The following is a 22,707-nucleotide window of genomic DNA, read 5'->3' as shown; positions in this document are numbered from 1 at the left end:
CACCAGCGAGGCAGTAATTCAATGAGGGGAGTGTTTTAACTAATTGTCAGATTTTGACTGTGAGGTGAGTGACCAGACCTTTGAATTTATTAATTACTAAAAAAAATGTGTCGAATGAAGGGGCAATTTAGCGCGGCCAATCCACCTACCCTGCACATCTTTGGGTTGTGGGGGTGAGACCCACACAGACACGGGGAGAATGTGCAAACTCCACACGGACAGTGACCCAGGGCTGCGATTGAACCCGGGTCCGCGGTGCCGTGAGGTGGCAGTGCTAACCACTGCGCCACCGTGCCGCCCCGGGCCGCTGGATTTGTGACAGCACCCGTTGCAGAGAAACGGAAGAAAGCCATTTCTAAATTTGGCAACAAACGCTTTCTGAACCAATCTTTAACACAGAAACTTCTGCTGGCAAACATCCTGTGAGAATAAGTCATTCCCTGTGTGTCGACTCAAATGTTTTCAGCGAGGAAACATAATCAGATCTTTGTGCAGATACGATTGACGTCTGGGAAAAGGTATTTAGATTTCAGTGACCTAATGTTTTCTCTTGAAGTTATTTGTTATTGTTGAATTATTTGTATAGAAAGTACAGAAGGAAAGTACAGAAAGAAGTACAGAACTCCTTTCCAAAGTTTTCTCCCAAACTTTTCCCTTTTCCCTCCCAGCAGGCACTGATTGATATTTCAGTGGTGGTTGCACAAGAGGGGCTGGTTTAGCACACTGGGCTAAATTGCTGGCTTTTAAAGCAGACCAAGCAGGCCAGCAGCACGGTTCAATTCCCGTACCAGCCTCCCCGGACAGGCGGGGGAATGTGGCGACTAGGGCCTTTTCACAGTAACTTCACTGAAGCCTGTTCGTGACACTAAGTGATTTTTCATTTTTTTCAAGAGCTGGCAGCTGTGATTCATTACAAAACATCTCCGAGGCAACACAGTGAATGTGGCCAGGCCACTTCACCAGCACTGCAGCCAACAACTCTGTACACTGAACCCCTCCCCCCACACCCCCCCCCACCCCCACAACCCACCCACCATCCCCCCACCCCCCCCCCACCCCACCCCTACCCCCCCCACCCCCCACCCACCTCCCCACCCCCCCCACCCCCCACCCCCCCAACAACTCTGTGCACTGAACACTGATCAGGAGAAGGAGCCCCCCCCCCACCCCACCCTTCTGTACTTTCTATACAAATAACTCAGACCAATTAATTCAAATAAAAGTAAAATACCGGAAATCTGAAATAAAAAAGGAAAATGCTTTGTAAACTCAGCAGATCTGGCATCGTCTGTGTAGAGGGAAACAGAGTTAGCGTTTGGGGTCCACCGTGACCCTTAACCATTGTGTGAGAATGGTTCTCACATCGACACCCTAGATAAGCTCTGGGCCCCCCACTACCAAAAGAATCTGTTTCTCTCAATCTACCCGATTGAATCCTTTTGATATTGACTCCAATTGCATCTTTAATTTAAAACCCAATTATCAAATGTTGGTCTTCTAAGGACATCAGCAATCAGAGATGTGACCACTGTTACAGTTCCGGGTTCCCCGAGTATTCCCCCCCTCTATGTTTATGGAGGAACAACAGCTCCCGAAGCAAAGGGAGTCTCCCCTGAGGTGAATTCTGCACCGTTAAACATGCGGTGAGCAGCAATAGTGTGCTGTGTGACAAATCATTACCCATTGATTATGCCGTAATACATAAGAGTCTACATGGGATGTTCAACATGTTTCCTGTCTTCTCTTTAAGCACCACATTCTCATCATTAGTCCAATGATTTGCAATATTTTTCTGGTGTAGTATTTATTTGTTGACTCCGTGATCGTCGCATCCCTACAGTGCAGAAGGAGGCCATTCGGCCCATTTGGTCTGCAGCAACCCTTCGAATGAGTACTCTCCCCATGTCCACCTTGTCCCCATAACCTTGTGATCTAACCTGCACATCTCCAGACACTAAGGGGCAATTTAGCGTGGCCAATCCATCTACACTACACATCTTTGGGTTGTGGGGGTGAGACCCACGCAGACACGGGGAGAATGTGAAAACTCCACACAGACAGTTACCTGAGACGGGAATCCAACCCTGCTCCCTGGCGCGGTGAGGCAGCAGTGCTAACCGCTGTGCCACCTTGCCACCGTTGAATCTTTCAGGAGTGATGTGATTCCTGTGACACCCTCATACAATTCAGCTTCACAAGCAAATTGATCATAAATGAAAAGAACCTCCAGTTCTTAGCCTAGTCCACAAAGGCCCCTTCATCTGGGCTCCCAGTTAGCCAAGATAAAGGGTATCCTACTGTATATTGAGTAGCTTGATGAGAAGATAGATGTCCATCATCTCTCAATCGACAGCCAGTTTTACAGGCCATCAAAAAGTGTTGTCGTTTTGCATTCAAGCATTTCCCCACTGCCCCTCCTTTGTAAATTAATCAAATTACTGACGTAGTTAAAATCAGATTCTCTGGGGTGGCACGGTGGCGCAGTGGGTTAGCACGGCACCGAAGATCCGGATTCGATCCTGGCTCTGGGTCACAGTCCGCGTGGAGTTTGAACATTCTCCCCGTGTCTGCGTGGGTCTCACCCCCACAAGCCAAAAGCTGTGCAGGGTAGGTGGTTTGGCCAGGCTAAATTGCCCCTTAATTGGAACCCTCCCCAGATTATCTTTCATTGCTTTTTGAGGAACCTGGCTATGCACCAATTAGCTGCAGATCTCCAGGTTCAGTTCCTGCTCTGTCCTGCATTACTCACACTCAGCGTGGGCAGGAGTTGGAATGTTACAATTGACCACAGTACCTGTGGAGTAGGGACGGAATGGATCAGCCAGGGCTGCAGCTCCTGATAGCCGCGTGGCCGATTCCTGCTGGGAACTGACGATAAAGTGGATGTGAAGCAGGGGCAGGTTCAGGTTTGTATGTGATGCCACCTGAGCTGAATAGCCCATTAAAGTATCTCCTATTCTCTGATATGCCATCAATCAAGACGGAGACCGCAGAGTGAATTGACTATGACTTTAATTGACTTACAACAGAACTGGCAGTGTGCTCCAGAATGAGGCAGTGTGAAAGGTCAGCAGCTTATATACCCAGGCCCTAGGGGCAGAGCTAAAACCGTACAACATGTAATATAGTGGCAATACTGTACAACACGGAAGACTGGCAGCACAATACAACATAGTGGTTTCACCACATTCTCACAATTGAAAACTCTTTGGAAGAGGTGGCAGCTGTAAAAGCTTTCGCCAATGGGTATGGGAAAGGAGGGAAGGAAATGTAGGCGTCAACGTAGCAAATTCAGAGCCCAATTGGTGGAAGACACCTACCAGTAATCAGAAGTTGATGTTATGACAAATATTATGACATATGCTTGAGACGTTACTCTTGGCTCAATAGTCGCTGTTTTGTCTTTGAGCCAGAATCTCACTGGTTCAAGTCCCAGTCTGGAGGCTGAGCACATAGTGTAGGCAGCAAGTTCAGTCCACCGAGGGAGGTGTCACCTTGTGGGTGAGTCTGCCTTCTCAGCTGGACTATAAGGTCCCGTAGAATTGTACAAAGTGGCGTAGGAAAGTTCTCCCTTTGACCTGATCAAGAGTTGGGCTACATGTGGCCTTCAAGGTGTTTGGGGGAATCTTGGAGGATAGGAAGGATTCTGTTTGGATGTAGGTTATTTCTTTAGTAATGGATGCAGGGGCAGCACGGTGGCACAGTGGGTTAGCACGGCACCGAGGTCCCAGGTTCGATCCCGGCTCTGGGTCACTGTCCGTGTGGAGTTTGCACATTCTCCCCGTGTCTGCGTGGGCTTCGCCCCCACAACCCAAAGATGTGCAGGCTCGGTTGATTGGCCACGCTAAATTGCCCCTAAATTGGAAAAAATGAATTGGGTGCTCTAAATTTATTTTTAAAAAAGTAATGGGCGCAGAATAGCTGGGAGTTACTGGATTCACACAGGCTGCGGCATTTGCTCCAGTTCCAGGATTAAACACATGTTAGTCATTAACCAGATTGCTCTAAAGTTCCTGGATTGTATTGTTTCTTGAACTACAGTATACAGTCCACCGCTCCCATGACATGGCAAATACAGACAGCTTCTCCAGCTTGCCTTCTACAGATGTTTAAATACTGTGAAAACCCATCTCGAAGATGAATTCCACATGCGAAAAAAACGTCTGGCAGGAACATTTTCTTCCATACAGCCATGAAAAATAGATTCAGCTAGATTATGTCCTTTAGAATACAGTAGCGTTGCCAATTCTAGTTGGTTGGAGAAATTGCGCCAACACAGCACAGCAAGAGACCATTTCGCCCAAATTCCTGGAGGATTCATCACATGATCTCATGTCTCAAAATGATAGAACATAGAACAGTACAGCACAGAACAGGCCCTTCGGCCCTCAATGTTGTGCCGAGCCATGATCACCCTACTCAAACCCACGTATCCCCCCTATACCCGTAACCCAACAACCTCCCCCTTAACCCTACTTTTATTAGGACACTACGGGCAATTTAGCATGGCCAATCCACCTAACCCACACATCTTTGGACTGTGGGAGGAAACCGGAGCACCCGGAGGAAACCCACGCACACAGGGGGAGGACGTGCAGACTCCACACAGACAGTGACCCAGCCGGGAATCGAACCTGGGACCCTGGAGCTGTGAAGCATTTATGCTAACCACCATGCTACCCTGCTGCCCCTATTCTTGGCTCCATTACTGGGCTGGGGGCAACGAATTCCCCATGCCAATTGGAAAGTAACCAAACTTTTTGTTACCCAATCGGATTCATCTTGGCTGTTATTGAAGCCCTGGCTAGTTTTTTACACGCCCTGCCCAGGAAGAGACAGGGTGGGGGAGGGGGTGTAATGTCCAGCGGGACGTCATGGTCACATCCCACCGCTGGAATTCAACTAGTTGGGGAAGGTGCTGAGCAGCTGCCCGTTCTTGACCAACTGGGGGCCCTCTTGGGGAGAGGAAGCCAGAACTTCAGGAAGCTAATTTCCTGACAGATGTAAAATTCGACCTCCGCGTCCAGGACCATTGGAGGTGGAGTCAACCCCAACTTTGCAACCAATGGATGTGGCTATCGGCTCCACATTAAATTGCCTTCTTCAATATTTTCATGACTAATAAATCAAAGAGTTGGAAGAAAAAAAGAGAAAGTTCCCCAATGTTCTTTTCCTTTGGACTGTTTACAGCAGTGTCCTGGAGATTAATCTTCAATTCCCGGAGACTCCAGCATCACAAGAGAGTTGGCTAAAGAGAATAGAGTGAGCTGATATTGCCGTTGGTAGCAGATACCAGAGTCTTGTCACTGACATATCCCTACAGGGAAGAATGCCATTTGGCCCATCTTGTCTGAACTGACCCTCCGAAGGACCACCCTACACAGGGTCAGACCCCAGCCTATCCCTGTAACTCAGTACCCTTTTAGACACTAAGGGCAATTTAGCGTGGCCAATCCACCTAACCTGCACTGTGCGAGGAAACCGGAGAACCTGGAGGAAACCCACGCAGACACGAGGGGGGGGGGGGGCAATGTTGCTGTCTCCTTGCAAAGGAAGTCTTTGAGTTGATCCCTCTGGGAGCTGGAAGATGCACGTGACTTCCTCTGCCTTCCATGTACATGTCTCCTACTGTCAGAGTCCCTTCGTCCTGTCTCCACTCTTGTCGGGGGGGGGGGGGGGGGGGGGGGGGGGGGGTGATCTAGTGGTTTTTGCAGATGTTAATAATAATATTTATTAGTCACAAGTAGGCTTATATTAACACTGCCATGAAGTTACTGTGAAAATCTCCTAGTCGCCACATTCCGGTGCCTGTTTGGGTACACGGAGGGAGAATTCAGAATGTCCAATTCACCCAACAGCACGTCTTTCGGGACTTGTGGGAAGAAACCGGAGCACCCGGAGGAAACCCACGCAGACACGGGGAGAACGTGCAGACTCCGCACAGACAGTGACCCGATCCGGGAATCGAACCCGGGACCCTGGCGCTGTGAAGTAACAGTGCTAACCATTGTGCTACCGTGCTGCCCTAATAAATGCACCCTGCTAGCTACGTTTACGTGTTGAGACAATACACTCTATGTACGATTATTGAAACTACTCATCGCTGTAATTTGTGTTGATGTGTTGGTTTTGTCTTATTCTGTAACTTTTGACATAAAATGTCAAAAATCCAATAAAAATATTTTTCAAAAAGAATAGAATCCTTACAGTGCAGAAGGAGGCCAATCAGCCCATCGAGTCTGCACTAACATCTGAAAGAACACCCTACTTAGGCCCATTGCCCCATCCTATGCCCTGAACCCCACCTAACCTGCACAATCCTGGTCACTGAGGAGCAATTGATCACGGCCAATCCATCTAACCAGCACATCTTTGGACTGTGGGAGGAAACCGGAGCACCCGGAGGAAACGCAGACACGGGGAGAAAGTGCAGACTCCACACAGTCACCCGAGGTCGGAATTAAACCGAGTCCCCTGAGGCAGTAGTGCTGACCACTGTGCCACTATCCTGGGCCTGAAAATCCTCTGGCCAGCCACAGTGTTTGGGCTGGGTCTGCAAGAAGCAGAAACCCCCCTAAACACAGCACGGGATGTAACTTGCCGCAGTGTCACTGCCACATGGAAAAGCGGCAGTGCCAGGATAGTTGTTTACATTTTCCAATTGAACTCTGGCTGAACTTTGTCAGGCTATTGACCAAAGTTTCTTCACTAAAGCGGCGCCGGTTTAGTGGAAGGTTTCACTGAAAATTCAGTGCTCAAGGTAACTGGAGCACATGTCATGAACCTTTGCGTGACTAGTTTACCGATTATATGTTGAATTGAATTTGATTCTGGTGTTCTAAATCTATATGATTGGTTTGCTATTTGGGGGCGGCGCGGTAGCACAGTGGTTAGCACAGTTGCTTCACAGCTCCAGGGTCCCAGGTTCGATTCCCAATTGGGTCACTGTCTGTGCGGAGTCTGCACGTTCTTCCCGTGTCTGCGTGGGTTTCCTCCGGGTGCTCCGGTTTCCTCCCACAGTCCAAAGATGTGCGGGTTAGTGGGTTGGGCGTGCTAAATTGCCCTTAGTGACCAATAATAATAATAATAATAATCACTTATTGTCACGAGTAGGCTTCAATGAAGTTACTGTGAAAAGTCCCTAGTCGCCACATTCCGGTGCCTGCTCGGGGAGGCTGGTACGGGAAAACGGTTAATTGGGGTGACTGGGTTAAGGGGATGGTGTGGAGGAGGTGTGTGCTTGAGGGCCGGTGCAGACTCGATGGGCTGAATGGAATCTCTCAGGAATGAGCCTGGTGCAGAGTTTCCTGATTTACCTCCCGAGGCTATTGGAATATTTGGCTACAATCAATAGAGGAAAATGGATGAGGAGGACATGAATGATTGGAACCCGATTTTCCAATCATTTTCAACTGACAAATATCGAGCTCACGCCCTACAGGTGTACTGAACACATGAATGTCGTTCATCAACCACACCCAGACCTGTCAACAGATCCAGGCACAAGGACAATAACAATATAGAACATAGAACAGTACAGCACAGTACAGGCCCTTCAGCCCACGATGTTGTGCCGACCATTTATCCCAATCTAAGATCAACCTAACCTACACCCCTTCAATTTACTGCTGTCCATGTGCCTGTCTTAAGAGTCGCTTAAATGTCCCTAATGACTCTGACTCCACCACCTCTGCTGGCAGTGCATTCCACAAACCCACCGCTCTCTGGGTAAAGAACCTACATCTGACATGTCCCCTATACCTTCTGCCAATCACCTTAAAATGATGTCCCCTCTTGACTGCCATTTCCGGCCTGGGGAAAAGTCTCTGGTTATCCACTCTATCCATGCCTCTCATCACCTTGTACACCTCTATCAAGTCACCTCTCTGCCTTCTTCGCTCCAGTGAGCAAAGCCCTAGCTCCCTCAACCTACATTTTTGAAATTTATTCGAAGGATATGGGGGGAAAGTGGGATTAGGCAATTGAGTTGGATGATCAGCAATGATCATAATGAATGGCCCAGCAGGCTCGAAGGCCCGAATGGCCTCCTCCTGCTCCTATTTCCCATGTTTCTATCCATGGTGGCGGGGGGGGGGGGGGGGGGGGTTGTGTGTCGCTGGCTAGACACACCATTTATTGCACATCCCTATTTGCCCTTGTGAAGGTTGCCTTCTTGAACCGTGGCGGTCTTGTTAGGGAAGGAGCCCAGGACTTTGACCTAGCGACATTGAAGGAACGGCCAATATATTTCCAAGTCAGGGTGGCGAGTGACATTTATTGAGCTCCTTACACAGAATAAAATGTCCCAATACGCCTTACAGAGCCATTCAGGAAATACTGAGCTACATAAGGAGTTAGTCAGCCAGATAACCAACATCTTGGTCAAGAAGATGGGTTTTAAGGAGCGTGTAAAAGGAGGAGAGGGGGAGAGTCAAAGATAGACAAGAAAGGAGGTTCTCCAGCTTAGGCAGAGCCACAGGGCCGGAGTGGTTAAAGTCGAGACTTCAGAGGCCAGAATTGGAGTGGTTGAGTGTGGGACTAAAAGGAGGTTATAGAGAATGGTGGGGGCAGCATATTTGATTGTTGGGGGGAAGAGACCATGGAATGAGATGAAGGCTACAAAAAATGAAAGACTTGCATTTTGTATCGTGCTTTTCCTGACCACAGAATATCCAAAAGTGTTTTACAGTCAATTCAATGCTTTTGAAGTCTTTGTTATCCTGAAAGACGTGCTGTTAGGGTGAATTGGACATTCTGAATTCCCCCTCAGTGTACCTGAACAGGCGCCGGAGTGTGGCGACTAGGGGCTTTTCACAGTAACTTCATTGCTGTGTTAATGTAAGCCTGTTTGTGACACTAATAAAGATTATTAATTATTGATTGCAGCACTTGGGAGTGTCAGGTTTAACTCCAGCACTCAAGTCCTGGAGCAGGACTTGAACCTACAGACTTCCGACTCACAGGCAAGAGCTCAAACAACTGACTTACGGCTGACAGAATCAATTCGCAAGGTAACAGAGGACTAGTTGAGGGTTTGAGTGAGCTGGGGCGAGTTCAAATTCAGGCAATCTCACGGGGAGGTAGGTAAAGGCAGTCTTGTGATGTTGCTGACGTGAGGCAGTTTCGTGACCACAGGCGAGTCGGAGGCGGGCAGATAATGAGAAACCAGTTTCATGGCAAAGTAACAATATGGTGTAGGTACACCCACAGTGCTGTTAGGGAGGGGGCTTCAGATCCCAGCCGGGTCTGAGGTCTCGGTTCCAAGTCTGGCCAACTTTTATTACCCTGTCCATGGGAGCGGGGAAGCTCGTACCCAATGAGCTCACAGGAGGCGAACTGTTCCGACCTCTAAGATCTGATGCGGGTTATAACAGGGAGGAACTTCATTTTAGGAGTAAATATGACACTAAGGTTGGGCGCAGTCTGGTTTAGCAATTGCCAGGGAGGAGGATGGAATCGGTGTTGAGGGAACGCAGTTTGTGATGGGGATTAAAGACAATGACCTCCATCGTCTCAATATTTAAATGGAGAATGTTTCTGCTCATCCAATCGCACAAGCAATTAGGCAATTCAGAAACAGGAGAGAGTTAAGCAAGATGAAGAAGAGATGGTGCTGTCAGTCTATTTTTTCCAATGAAGGGGCAATTTAGCGTGGCCAATCCACCTAACCGGTACATCTTTGGATTGTGGGGGTGAAACCCACGCAAACACGGGGAGAATGTGCAAACTCCACAGTGACCCAGAGCCGGGACCTAACCTGGGACCTCAGCGCCATGAGGCAGCAGTGCTAACCCACTGCGCCACCGTGCTGCTCCCCTGTCAGTGTATTTTTGAAAATGAAGGCAATAATTCTGGATGATGCAGCTGAGGGGCAGCAGGTAGAGAGACAAAGGAGGGCCGAAGAACGACCCTTGGGGAGTGAGAAAAGAAGCCAATGACAGGACAGAAAAATCTGTCCCTTTAACTCCACTCCAAAGATATCAAAGACTGAAATGTACATTTAATTGTGTTAGGTCTGCAGAGTTAAAGCTTTAAAAATCAAGCCATGGTTTATGAATTAGCATCAAACGTTAATTGTATTGAAATGAATCAGTTCAGAATTACAGCGTTTGATCAAATGTAACTGTATTTGGTTTGGAAGGTTACAAGAAATGAATCTTGCTGAAATCAGACGCATGTTGCTGAATTTTTTCAGCAAGACAAATGCAAGAATGCCAAATTTCAAACGATCGCGGCAATTTATACCGCAGGAGAAAATGGTGCTGATTGGTCGGCAAGTCAACTGTGATTGGCCGCGGTGTTGCCATGGAGAAGGTAATGGGGAATTATAGGCTCGCTATGCTCTCAGGTAATTCAGAAAGGCACAAGGCTTGAACATATTCTTGTTTGCAGGGAACGGGTCCCAGTGTGTGAATGTCTGTCGATGCTAGCAAGTGTTAATGGACCAAAATGTTGAGGCATATACCAGATTAATTATCATTTTCAAAATGTTTTAATTTCCTTTTATAACCCCCACGAGACCTACGGGGACAACCTGTTGGGTTTACCCCCAGTTGAGGTACAAAACCGCGGGTGTATATTCAGGCACCCCCGTTAGGTTGTCAGAGGTTTAGGGCCTGCGTCAACGTTTGCTTCTTTTCTTGATTAGGTGGGTTACTCTTGCTCTGAAACAAAACAAAAGGTGACCATGTCCCACAGGATGACTCAGCTGCTGTCGCACCAATCACAGCGTGGAGACCCTGAATCAATTGCTCTGTTGCTTAATCAAGGTCATGCACTAAGACCTACATCACAACATCAAAACACAAAACTTTATTGGTTGTAAAGCAATCTGCGCCGGAGGGTGGAAAGGGGTATAAATACAGGCCTCGCTCAAGCCTTCAATTCCCTTCAGAGAAGCCACGTGAAGGAAGGTTTGTGTTTTGGTGGGCCTTTTTGTTGTTTATGAAGTTCACTTAACTCTTTTAATCAGGTGAAAGTTATTTCCTTTTTATTCTGCCCCAGCAAACAGCTCTCTGAATATCCAAACCAGACCACAACCTCTATTACGCCTGCTGGGACATCTCTCCATTCATTACGCCGTCAACATGGACTTCAACGACCAGGGAGCAACTTTGCTTTTTGCCTTGCTGAGTATTCTGCTGGTCGTGTGGCTTCTGAAAAATAAACCAGTGCGAAAAGGCAGGCTCCCCCCCGGCCCACCTGCTCTCCCCATTCTTGGCAGCTTGTTCCACGTGAACGTAAAATCACCTCATAAATCTCTCATCAAGGTAAGGAGCATTTCTTTAGTGCCAGGATTCTGGGATCGGGAGTCCGGGTCGGGCGGAAAATGGAGTGTTGGCTGAAAAATGGAATCAGAGTCAGGGGGGCCCAGAGAGGCTGGCGTTTTGGCCTTTGCCGCCCCCCTGGTCGCCCGGAGACAGATTCTGTTAATGTGGACTCGAAGCCCACGATTTTAGAGACCTGGGTTAGTGACATGGCTGGGTTTCTCAGTCTTGAGAAAATAAAGTTCTCCTTGGGAGGGTCCATGTTCGGGTTCGTCCGGAGGTGGCAGCCGTTCATCGACTTTCTCGGAGAAAAGTAAAATGTCAGCAGACAGAAATCTAGAGGGGGGTGATGGAGAGTAGACTGATAGGGTGATAATTGGCTGGGTTGGATTTTTCCTGTACAGGACTCACCTGGCCAATTGTCTACATTGCCGGGTAGATGCCAGTGTTGTAGCTGTACTGGAACAGGATGGTTAGGGGTGCGGAAAGTTCCGGAGCACAAGTCTTCAGTACTATTGCTGGGATATTGTCAGGGCCCCGAGCCTTTGCAGTATCCAGTGCCTTCAGCTGAAGACTAACATCTGTGATGCTGGGGACCTCCGGAGGAGACCGAGATGCATCATCCACTCAGCACTTGAAAATGAAAATCGCTTATTGTAGGCTTCAATGAAGTTACTGTGAAAAGCTTCAGCCTTATCTGTTGCACTGATGTGCTGGGCTCCTCCATCATCATGGAGGATGGGGATATTTGTGGAGCCTCCTCCTCCAGTGAGTTGTTTAATTGTCCACCACCATTCACGGCTGGATGTGGCAGGACTGCAGAGCTTAGATCTGATCTGTTGGTGATGGGATCGCTTAGCTTTGTCTATTACTTTCTCTTTGTTGTTTGGCATAGAAGTAGCTTGGTGTTGTAGCTTCACCAGATTGACACCTCGTTTCTCATTGAACCAGGGTTGATCCCCTGGCTTAGCGGTAATGGTAGAGTGGGGGATATGCTGGGCCATGAGGTTACAGATTGTGGTTGAATACAATTCTGCTGCTGCTGATGGTCCACAGCCCCTCATGGATGCCCTGCCTTGAGTTGCTAGATCTGTGGCAGTGCCACACAACATGATGCAGGGTATCCTCAATGTGAAGATGACTTTGTCTCCATGAGGACTGTGCGGTGGTCACTTCTATCGATAGTGTCATGGACAGATGCATCTGCAGCAGGCAGGTTGGTGAGGATGAGGTCAAACATGTTTTTCCCTCTTGTTGGTTCCCTCACCACCTGCTGCAGACCCAGCCTATCAGCTACGTCCTTCAGTACTCGGTCAATAATGGTGCTATTGAGCCACTCTTGGTGATGGACATTGACGTCCCCACCCAGAGAATATCCTGTGCCTTTGCCACCCTCAGTGCTTCCTGCAAGTGCTGTTCAACATGGAGGAGAGCTGATTCATCAGCTGATGGTGGCCAGCATGTGGTAATCAGCAGGAGGTTTCCTTGCCCATCTTTAATCTGAAGCCATGAGACTTCATGGGGCCCAGAGTCAATGTTGAGGACTCCCAGGGCAACACTCTCCCGATTATATACCACTGTGCTGCCATCTCTGCTGTCTGTCCTGCTGGTGAGACAGGACATAACCAGGAATGGTGATAGCAGTGTCTAGGATATTGTCAGTAGATATGATTCTGAGAGTATGACTGTCAGGGTGTTGCTAAACTAGTCTGTGAGACAGCTCTCCCAACTTTGGCACAAGCCCCCCAATGTTAGCAAGGATGGCTTTACAGAGTCGATAGGGCTGGGTTTGCCGTTGTTAATTGTAGTCTCTGGATCGATTCTGGGTCCTCCACCTGGTTTCTGAACAGCTGAGTAAGTAGCCCTTGCTGTGAATCCTACTCCATCCATTAATACAGTGGTTTGATGTTGCCCAGGGTGCAGTACTTTTTTTTAAACAGTTGCTACTTATCTAACCTGTCTTCACAGCTAAGCGAGCAATATGGCCCCATCTTCACCGTCTGGTTTGGTACATACCCTGCAGTGGTGTTGTGTGGCTTTGAGGCTATAAAGGAAGCGTTGATTGAGCGAGGGCACGACTTTAACAGCAGGTATCTCCTCCCGGCTCTCCAAAAAGTGTCCGAAGGCTATGGTGAGAACTGTTTTTATTCGATTCAAATTACTGCCACGGCTTTTGCTCTTGTAAGATTTGAGAATTTAGATCAGCGATGGGCAACGTCGGCCAGTAAGTGGGCAGCAAGATTGAAATGAGGCATGTTTACTAACTGTGAGCCAAGATTAATTTTATTGAATATATCATAACGAGTTGTAGAAAATGCTGAATCATTGATATATTAATAGAACCGTCATCAACTTCAAATGGTAAATACAAAATACATATTTACACTTTGGGCACAGAGGGAGCGCACGGCTCTCACAGTCAATGTTGTGAACAAACAGCAGGCCCCTCACTTCACCCACCCCTCACTTCACCCGCCCCTCACTTCACCCGCCCCTCACTTCACTCGCCCCTCACTTCACCCGCCCCTCACTTCACCCGCCCCTCACTTCACCCGCCCCTCACTTCACCCGCCCCTCACTTCACCCACCCCTCACTTCACTCGCCCCTCACTTCACTCGCCCCTCACTTCACCCGCCCCTCACTTCACCCACCCCTCACTTCACCCGCCCCTCACTTCACTCCCCCTCACTTCACTCTCCCCTCACTGCACTCCCCCTCACTTCACTCCCCCTCACTTCACTCCCCCTCACTTCACTCCCCCTCACTTCACTCTCCCCTCACTTCACTCGCCCCTCACTTCACCCACCCCTCACTTCACCCGCCCCTCACTTCACCCGCCCCTCACTTCACTCTCCCCTCACTTCACCCACCCCTCACTCCACCCGCCCCTCACTTCACCCGCCCCTCACTTCACCCGCTCCTCACTTCACTCCCCTCACTTCACTCTCCCCTCACTTCACTCCCCCTCACTTCACTCCCCCTCACTTCACTCCCCCTCACTTCACTCCCCCTCACTTCACTTCCCCTCACTTCACCCGCCCCTCACTTCACCCGCCCGTCACTTCACTCCCCCTCACTTCACTCCCCCTCACTTCACCCGCCCCTCACTTCACTCCCCCTCACTTCACTCCCCCTCACTTCACCCGCCCCTCACTTCACTCCCCCTCACTTCACTCCGCCTCACTTCACCCACCCCTCACTTCACCCGCCCCTCACTTCACCCGCCCCTCACTTCACTGCCCCTCACTTCACTCTCCCCTCACTTCACTCTCCCCTCACTTCACTCCCTCTCACTTCACTCCCCCTCACTTCACTCCCCCTCACTTCACTCTCCCCTCACTTCACTCCCCCTCACTTCACCCGCCCCTCACTTCACTCCCCCTCACTTCACTCCCCCTCACTTCACTCCCCCTCACTTCACCCGCCCCTCACTTCACCCGCCCCTCACTTCAGTCCCCCTCACTTCACTCCCCCTCACTTCACCCACCCCTCACTTCACTCCCCCTCACTTCACTCCCCCTCACTTCACTCCCCCTCACTTCACCCGCCCCTCACTTTACCCACCCCTCACTTCACCCGTCCCTCACTTCACTCTCTCCTCACTTCACCGACCCCTCACTTCACCCGCCCCTCACTTCACTCCCCCTCTCTTCACTCTCTCCTCACTTCACCCACCCCTCACTTCACCCGCCCCTCACTTCACTCGCCCCTCACTTCACTCGCCCCACACTTTACTCGCCCCTCACTTCACCCGCCCCTCACTTCACCCGCCCCTCACTTCACCCGCCCCTCACCTTACTCACCCCTCACTTCACTCACCCCTCACTTCACTCCCCCTCGCTTTACCGGCGAATCACTTCAACCATACGGCAGGAAAGAAACTACACGGATGGGAGTCAGCGGAATGTGGTGACCCTGCGCGTGAGCAACGGCCAACAAAACGTCTCGTGGGGGGGGGGGGGCGCACTCAGAACCGTGATTGGCTGCATGTGCCCCCCAGGGCCCTGGATTGCCCCTCCCACTGATTTTGAATGTACAGGATTGGGAGAGACCTTTTGGCTCACTGAGTTCCCGCCAATTGGAATTACGTACTTCCCTGACCTTTTCCTACATATTTATAGATCATTGCTTTTAAAATATTTTCTGACTTTATCCAGGTCCAGTTAATGACAATTGCTAACACTGCACTACCTTAAATGTAAACGAAAGTGAGGAACAAAATGACCTCATTCGATATTCTACTTTTAGCTCATCATAGGAATATTATATTTAATTTTGTAAAGCACCTCCCTTATCCATTCTCATGACATCCCAAAGCTCGTTTTGGTCAATGAAATACTTTGGAAGAATATTTGCTGCAATTATGCAGCCAATGAGCAATGACATGAATGATTAACAATTTGCTTTTAGTGGCGGCTAATGGGTCAATTTCGGCCAGGACACCAATGGAACTTCCCTGTACTTCTTCAAAGAATTCTGTCGGTTATTTTACAGACTAGCCTGGGTTTAGCACCTCACCCAAGGTTAGCACCTCTCCTGCACTGAAAGGTCATCGGCGCCGTGAGGCAGCAGTGCTAACCACTGCGCCACCTTGCCCACCATGCACTGCACCGTGCCGCACTCCCACGCACTGTGCTGCCCATTATCCGCTGAAATTCTGCTATGGGAATCAAACCCACAGTCTGCTCAGAGGGAGGTCTGTTATCAACTGAAGCAGAACTGGAAAGTCCGATCTTTCGTGCCATTGCCTCACAAGATGCTGCCAATTTTATATTTTGTCAGCGAGACTATGTCAATCTGTTTCTGAGGTTGTTGCCCCGGAACACCGAGAACTCCCTGCTCTTTCAGAAAAGAATAGCAACCCAACTGAGGAGATGGAACCTTCCTTTCCAAGACAATGGGCAGGATTCTCCAATAATGGGGCTACGGCTCCATACCAGCATCAAAACGCGGGCATTTCCCCAATTTGCCGGGGGCTAGCGGGGCCCGGAGTGCTTCTCGCAGCTCTGGCTCTGGGTACGGGGCCGTGCACGTCCGGTCGGGAGTCCGTGCATACGCACGGTGTTGGCGGCCCCATGGGACATGGCGGACTCAGCCCCTGGAGCAGCACCAGGAATGTAGGTCCCCCCTCCAAGATCGCGCGCGCTCACGGATCCGTGCCGCCCGATCGCTTGCCTGGTCGCCCATGAGGACCCCCCCCACCCCGTGAAGGATCTCCCCACCCCCCCACCAGGACTGAGACCACAGCCGCCACCGGCCATACCCGACAGGCAAAACGTGGTTAGGACCACGCTATCAGGAACTTGGCCATTTGTCCTCGGAGAATCGCCGCGGGGGCCTCTGTCAATCGCCCACCCTACCCGCGCCGCATGGACCGCGCGATTTGCGGCGATTCTCCGGGAACCCGGAGAATTGTGGGAGTGGCATCGCGCCGGATTTCGCCGTCAGCATCCATTCTCTGCCCCGCGCCGATCACGGTTTGGGGGCGGAGAACCCCGCCCCATACCTCTGACAGTGTACTGAAATGTGAAACTAGCTCAAGGTGGAAGTCTTGAGTGGACTTTCAACACACCAACTTGCACAAGCTCGAGGAACTGCCCCCTCCTGTAGTCTGGGCATTTGCAAACTTCTGAATTCAATGTTGAGCCCAACAATCTTCGATCATATCCTTTCAGCCCAAAGCTTTCTGTTTCTTTTTGTTTTCCTCTTGAGAGTTACATATTGTAATCTCAGGCAAAAATATTAAACTTAAACAAAGCCAATAAAAAATATATTGGTGGGGGGGGGGGGACTCGCTTAAGATTAATTTGGTAAATGGACTGAAAGGTATAGAGGTAAATGCACATTGGGAAACATATAAAGAAGCAATTGAAAATATTCAATAAAAATAGATCACATTGAAGAGCAAAACTCAGAAAAACAGACCAAGGCATTGCCCACTCAGGAGGTTTAGGATAGTATTCGATTAAAAGGAGAGACTTACAAGGCGGCACGGTGATGCAATGGTTAGCACTGCTGCCTCACGGCGCCGAGGTCCCAGGTTCGATCCCGGCTCTGGGTCACTGTCCGTGTGGAGTTTGCACATTCTCCCCGTGTCTGCGTGGGTTTCACCCCCACAACCCAAAGATGAGCAGGGTAGGTGGATTGGCCGCGCTAAATTGCCCCTTAATTGGGAAAAAAAAAAAGAAGAAACAACGTTGCAAAAAATCCAGAAAGTCTGAGGTTTGGGACTGTTTTAAAAACTAGCAGAGGGCCACCAAAAAGATGATGAAAAGGAAAAAAGATTGAATGAGAGTAAACTAGCCTGAAATATAAAAACAGATTTCAAGAACTTTTGCAAGTATATAAAAGGAAGAGAGTAGCTAAAGTAAACATTGGTCTCTTCGAAGCAGAAGAGAAATTATCAGGTGCATTGCACAAATACTGCGTGCGGGTTTGGGGGTGGTGGTGGAGGAGGAGAGGGTGCGCGGTTGGTGATGGTGGTGACACACGTGCCATGAAGAACCGCATCTCAACAGTGTCTCACTTGCTCGCCTGATGCCGACCTCTGCCCCGGTGACTGCCCTCTCCCCAGGCCCAACGATTAGGTCCAGTGCCCGCTGCTCTGCTGCGGTGAGGGGTCGCAGGTCCGGTGGTCCACTCTCCGGTCTTTTCCCTCTCACGGTGATTGTGGGCTGACTTCTCCTGGCGGGGGAGACAGTAAATGCACGGTTATGGGTGTGTGGGTCATAGGTTGGTGCCAGGGTCACAGTGATGCCTACTCACCCTGTCCACCTTCAGGAGGCCGTGCAGTTTCCTTCTTCACTGCTGGTCGGTCCTGGCGATGTTGCCCACGGCGTTTATGGCATCACCCACCTGTGTTCAGGCCAGGGGCATGGCGGTGAGTGACAACCTCCTCCCCACCCTGGGGTACAGGGCGACCCACCTTTCCTCCACGGCGTCCAGCTGTGTCTCCAGTCCCGCGGCGGTGAACCGCGGCGCCATTCTCCTTCTACCATCTTGTTGGCTGGGATGGTGTGTGAAGGGAGTGGGGATGCTTGAATGTGGCTCAGACATGGTCATATTGAACGGTGAAGCTGGCTCACTGAGCTGTGCTGTTGTCAGCCTCCCCCTGTCCCTTACGTTTCTCTTTATATCATTTACTTGGCACCTGGACAGCAGCTATTCTGGATAAAGCTATTCACAACTCCCTTACACACAGTCTTTATTTGTCCTATTACCACCCGCTTTGACTTTACACCATGAAACTTTCATCTCCCCTTTTCCCCATCACAAACGTTCCCTATTCTTCTGCCCCTGTGTTCGCACAAAACCTGTCTTATTTCTAACTTTCCCAGGGTCTAGTAAAGGGCCAGAGTCCTGAAATGCTAATTCTCTCTCCACAGATGCTGCCAGACTTGCTGAGCATTCATATTTCCAGCATTTATAGTATTTGCATTGTGTAACCTGGAATAGCCATGATGTGGAGATGCCAGCGTCGGACTGGGGTGAGCACAGTCCAACTGTCCTGGCTTGAGACAATTCACACCTCTTTAACCTGGGGTTACCCCTCTCTCCGGATCTGTAAAGACTTAATTACCTGCAAATGCTCGCATTCAAAGCATTGTCCAGCATAAGACCATAAGACCATAAGACATAGGAGTGGAAGTAAGGCCATTCAGCCCATCGAGTCCACTCCACCATTCAATCATGGTTGATTTCAACTCCATTTACCCGCTCTCTCCCCATAGCCCTTAATTCCTCGAGAAATCAAGAATTTATCAATTTCTGTCTTAAAGACACTCAATGTCCCGGCCTCCACCGCCCTCTGTGGCAATGAATTCCACAGACCTACCACTCTCTGGCTGAAGAGATTTCTCCGCATCTTTGACTTTGGAACGTACCTCATCATTCACCTGAGGAAGGAGCTGCGCTCCGAAAGCTAGTGATTTGAAACAAACCTGTTGGACTTTAACCTGGTGTTGGAAGGCTTCTTACCTGGAATAGGGCAGCACGGTGGGTGTTCCTACACCAGCTGGACTGCAGCATTAAGAAGCTGATTCCCTGCCACCTTCTTGAGGGCCGTTAGGGATGTCCAATCAATACTGGCCCAGAGAGACACCACATCTGTGAAGCAAAAGAAAAGGAGAATGATTATATCATTGAAGTTCTGTTGGCAGCTATGGCAAAGGGGGAGGCTAAATGTTCAATACATCTTGCCCACACCCGATTGAGAATTCAATCACGGCTAATTTCCATTCACATGTACGTGTCTCTTGCAGGAGTCGTCAGCAGCAGTGGGGAGAGATGGAAGCAGCTGAGGAGATTTTCCCTCAGCACCTTGAGGAATTTTGGAATGGGAAAGAAAGGCATTGAAGAGCGGATCCAGGAAGAAGCCAAGTTCCTGGTTGCGGAATTCAGAAATAAAAAAGGTTTCTGATGATAGTATTAGAGCGTTCTTTTAAATGTCTTTTTCATGCAGCAAACCGGGGTTGGGCAGGGTTGAAATGAAAATGAAAATCGCTGATTGTCACGAGTAGGCTTCAAATGAAGTTAATGTGAAAAGCCCCTAGTCGCCACATTCCGGCACCTGTTCGGGGAGGCTGGTACGGGAATTGAACCCACGCTGCTGGCATTGTTCTGTATTGAGGGTGGCACGTGGCGCAGTGGTTAGCAGTGGTTAGCAGTGGTTAGCAATGTTATAACAGTAGTAAGTCTGAGGATTGAGAGTATTGTAGATGTCAGTAAAGGACCACCAAAAGGTTGAAAAATTGTAATATGAGAGCAAATTAGCCAGGAATGTAGTAACATTAGAAGAGCTCTTATACATATATAAAAAGGAGGGTATCTAAATTAAATGTTGGTTCCTTCGAGACAGGAGAAATTATCACGGGGATTGAGGAAATGGCAGACACATTGAACAAATATCTTACGTTTGTCTTCACAGTAGAAGACATGTTACAAACTAGCAATGAATGATAGGCTAGAGGCATTGAATGGGTAGAAAACAAAGAGTAGGAATAAACAAGACTTTTGTAAGTTTTCAGGCAACTTTTAGTGACGGCATTTACAATCTATAGACTTTGGCAGAGCCAGAGTAATGTATCTAAGCTTAGAGATCTCGGAATGGGAAGCTGTCACTAATAGCCAATTGACACTTGGAACAGAAATGTCTGATTTGTAATGTCTATGAAACATTTGTCTGCCTCTGGCTTTGCTTGTGCACCACTCTGTACCGTTCTAACTGATCTTTTTCTCTGGTATCAGAGAACCCATTTAACCCAGACTTCCTGCTGAGATGCGCAGCATCAAATATCATCTGTTCCATTGTCTTTGGAGACCGGTTTGAATATGAAGATAAAGAGTTTCTCACTTTCCTGGAGATGATTGCAGAAAATGGCCGAATCTTAAGTGGCCCCTGGATCCAGGTACTTCTTTATATTTAAGATCAGCGCGTTGCTGAAACTATTGCACATAAATCATTCAAATGTTAAGGATAGATACAAGACAGAAATCAAAAGGCTAATGAAATGCTGACCTTTATATCTAGACAACTGCAATGCAGGTAGATAGTAGCGGTACAGTAGTTACTCAAAGCTCTGGTTAGACCTGACACTCCCATGGCATTGTCAGTAGTTCTGGCCACCATACTTTCGGAAGAACGTATTTGCCTTGGATGGAGCGCAGTGTAGACTTACTAGAATAATAACTGGACTTGTTCATGGGATGTGGGTGTCCCAACATTTATTGTCCATCCCAGAGGGTAGTTAAGAGTCAACCACGTTGCTGTGGGGTCTAGAGTCACATGTAGGTCAGACTGGGTAAGGACGGCAGATTTCCGATGGATTTTTCTGACACTTGACAATGGTTTCCCGGTCACCTTTAGAATTTTAATTCCAGATTCTTATTGAATTCAAATTTCACCACCTGCCCTACTGGGATTCAAATCCAGGTCCCCAGAGCATTTCCCTCGGGATGACTAGTCCAGTGCCAATACCACTACGCCACTGCCTGCTCCAAAAGCTTCTCCAGTGGGAAACTCAAGTCACTTGTGCCTCTCTTCCCAACTTTGCCCAGCCAAGATGAGCTGACAGTCTACATCTCTCCTGGCCTGTGCTCAGCACTGGATCAGGACATGGGACTGATGCAGTGTTGCACTTGATTTACACTAACCTATTGACACCACCTGGCTAGAAGTACTCCTTCATTAATTGAAATATTATTTGCTTTGCAGATGTACAATAACTTCCCGAAACTCATGGACCTTTTGCCTGGACCTCACAAGAAGATCTTCCAAAATGTAGCAGATTTGAGTACATTTTTGAATAAGAGTATTCAGAGTCACAGAGAAAGTCTCCAGCAGGATTTCTCCAGGGATTATATTGACAGCTTTCTCATTAAGATAGATGAGGTATTGGGAGTCATTTCCTTTACATAACCATACATTTCAAATTTTGTACATCCTCCCTTGAAAACAAGTGATTTTTCCAGAACTGATCTGGTGAATCAAGCAGCCCTGCGTTGAAGTTATCTCCAAATGAACAAAACCATTTGGGAATTGGTGTTGTAAACAGATTTATGTACAACGTAAACTGTGCGATTCTCCATCGACGGGTCTCCCTCCTCTTCGCAGGAAGCGGGTTTCCTGACGATGTGGGGAAGGGCCACAATGAGAAATTCCATTGGCCAGCTGCCGGAACAGATCACCCGTTTTAAAGGTAGATGAATTTGTTTTGTTTCAGGAGAAACACAAGCCTGACTCGGAATTCAATGACAAGAACTTGTTGATGTCGGCGATGAATTTGTTTCTGGCTGGAACTGAAACAACCAGCACAACAATGCAATGGGGCCTCCAAATCCTGGCAAAGTATCCGCATATTCAGGGTAAGCATTATCACCCGGAGTAACTGGATGTACATCAGCAATGGTGCACAATGGAGGCAGTTCGGAGGAGGTTCACAAGATTGATTCCGGGGATGAAAGGGTTGACGTGCGAGGAGAGATTAAACAGTTTGGGCTCAGACTCGCTGGAGTTTAGAAGGATGAGGTTGTCGATGTCCTGCTGTTGAAGATCGATCAAAAATGCCTTACACAGATGCCGTTATACATGAGGTCCAACGATTTATTGACCTAGTTCCCATGAATCTCCTGCACATGGCAAGCAACGATATAGAATTCCGAGGATATCTGATCGAGGTGTACAAAATACTAAAAGGGGTTGATAAAGTAAACGTAGACAAAATGTTCCTCTTGTGGGGCAACGCAAAACGAGAGATCACAGATACAGGTTAGAGAGGGTGTAGATTTGGAACTGAGATGAGGAGGAACTACTTCTCGCAGACGGTGGTGAATTTGTGGAACTCGCTGCCCCACAGTGCGGTGGAGTCTGAGCCATTAAATGGTTTCAAGAGGGAGATGGATATATTTCTGATAGAAAATGGGTTAAAGAGATATGGGTAA

The 22,707-nt window shown here is 48.7% G+C and overlaps 1 protein-coding gene across 3 annotated transcripts in view; it reads left to right on the top strand.

Annotated features, from left to right (window-relative positions):
• Positions 1-499: 499 nt before the first annotated feature.
• Positions 500-22,707, top strand: part of LOC119957955 (cytochrome P450 2C21-like) — a 31,410-nt gene continuing 9,202 nt past the window's right edge. For 2 of the 3 annotated variants that reach the window (XR_005458948.1, XM_038786181.1), the window contains exons 1-7: positions 10,817-10,913; positions 11,005-11,270; positions 13,236-13,398; positions 19,530-19,679; positions 20,515-20,675; positions 21,482-21,658; positions 21,990-22,131. Coding sequence is in view for 2 of the 3 variants with exons in the window: in XM_038786181.1 (XP_038642109.1) it covers positions 11,088-11,270; positions 13,236-13,398; positions 19,530-19,679; positions 20,515-20,675; positions 21,482-21,658; positions 21,990-22,131 (976 nt within the window). In the remaining variant the exon portion in view is untranslated. Of the gene's footprint in view, positions 519-10,816; positions 10,914-11,004; positions 11,271-13,235; positions 13,399-19,529; positions 19,680-20,514; positions 20,676-21,481; positions 21,659-21,989; positions 22,132-22,707 lie in introns of those variants that run through there. The other variant, XM_038786183.1, reaches the window with a different exon arrangement.

This window comes from Scyliorhinus canicula, chromosome 27 (genome assembly GCF_902713615.1).
Source record: "Scyliorhinus canicula chromosome 27, sScyCan1.1, whole genome shotgun sequence".
NCBI classification, from domain to species: domain Eukaryota; kingdom Metazoa; phylum Chordata; class Chondrichthyes; order Carcharhiniformes; family Scyliorhinidae; genus Scyliorhinus; species Scyliorhinus canicula.
Note: the sequence above shows the minus strand (reverse complement) of the source record. Positions and strands in the feature narration are given on the sequence as shown.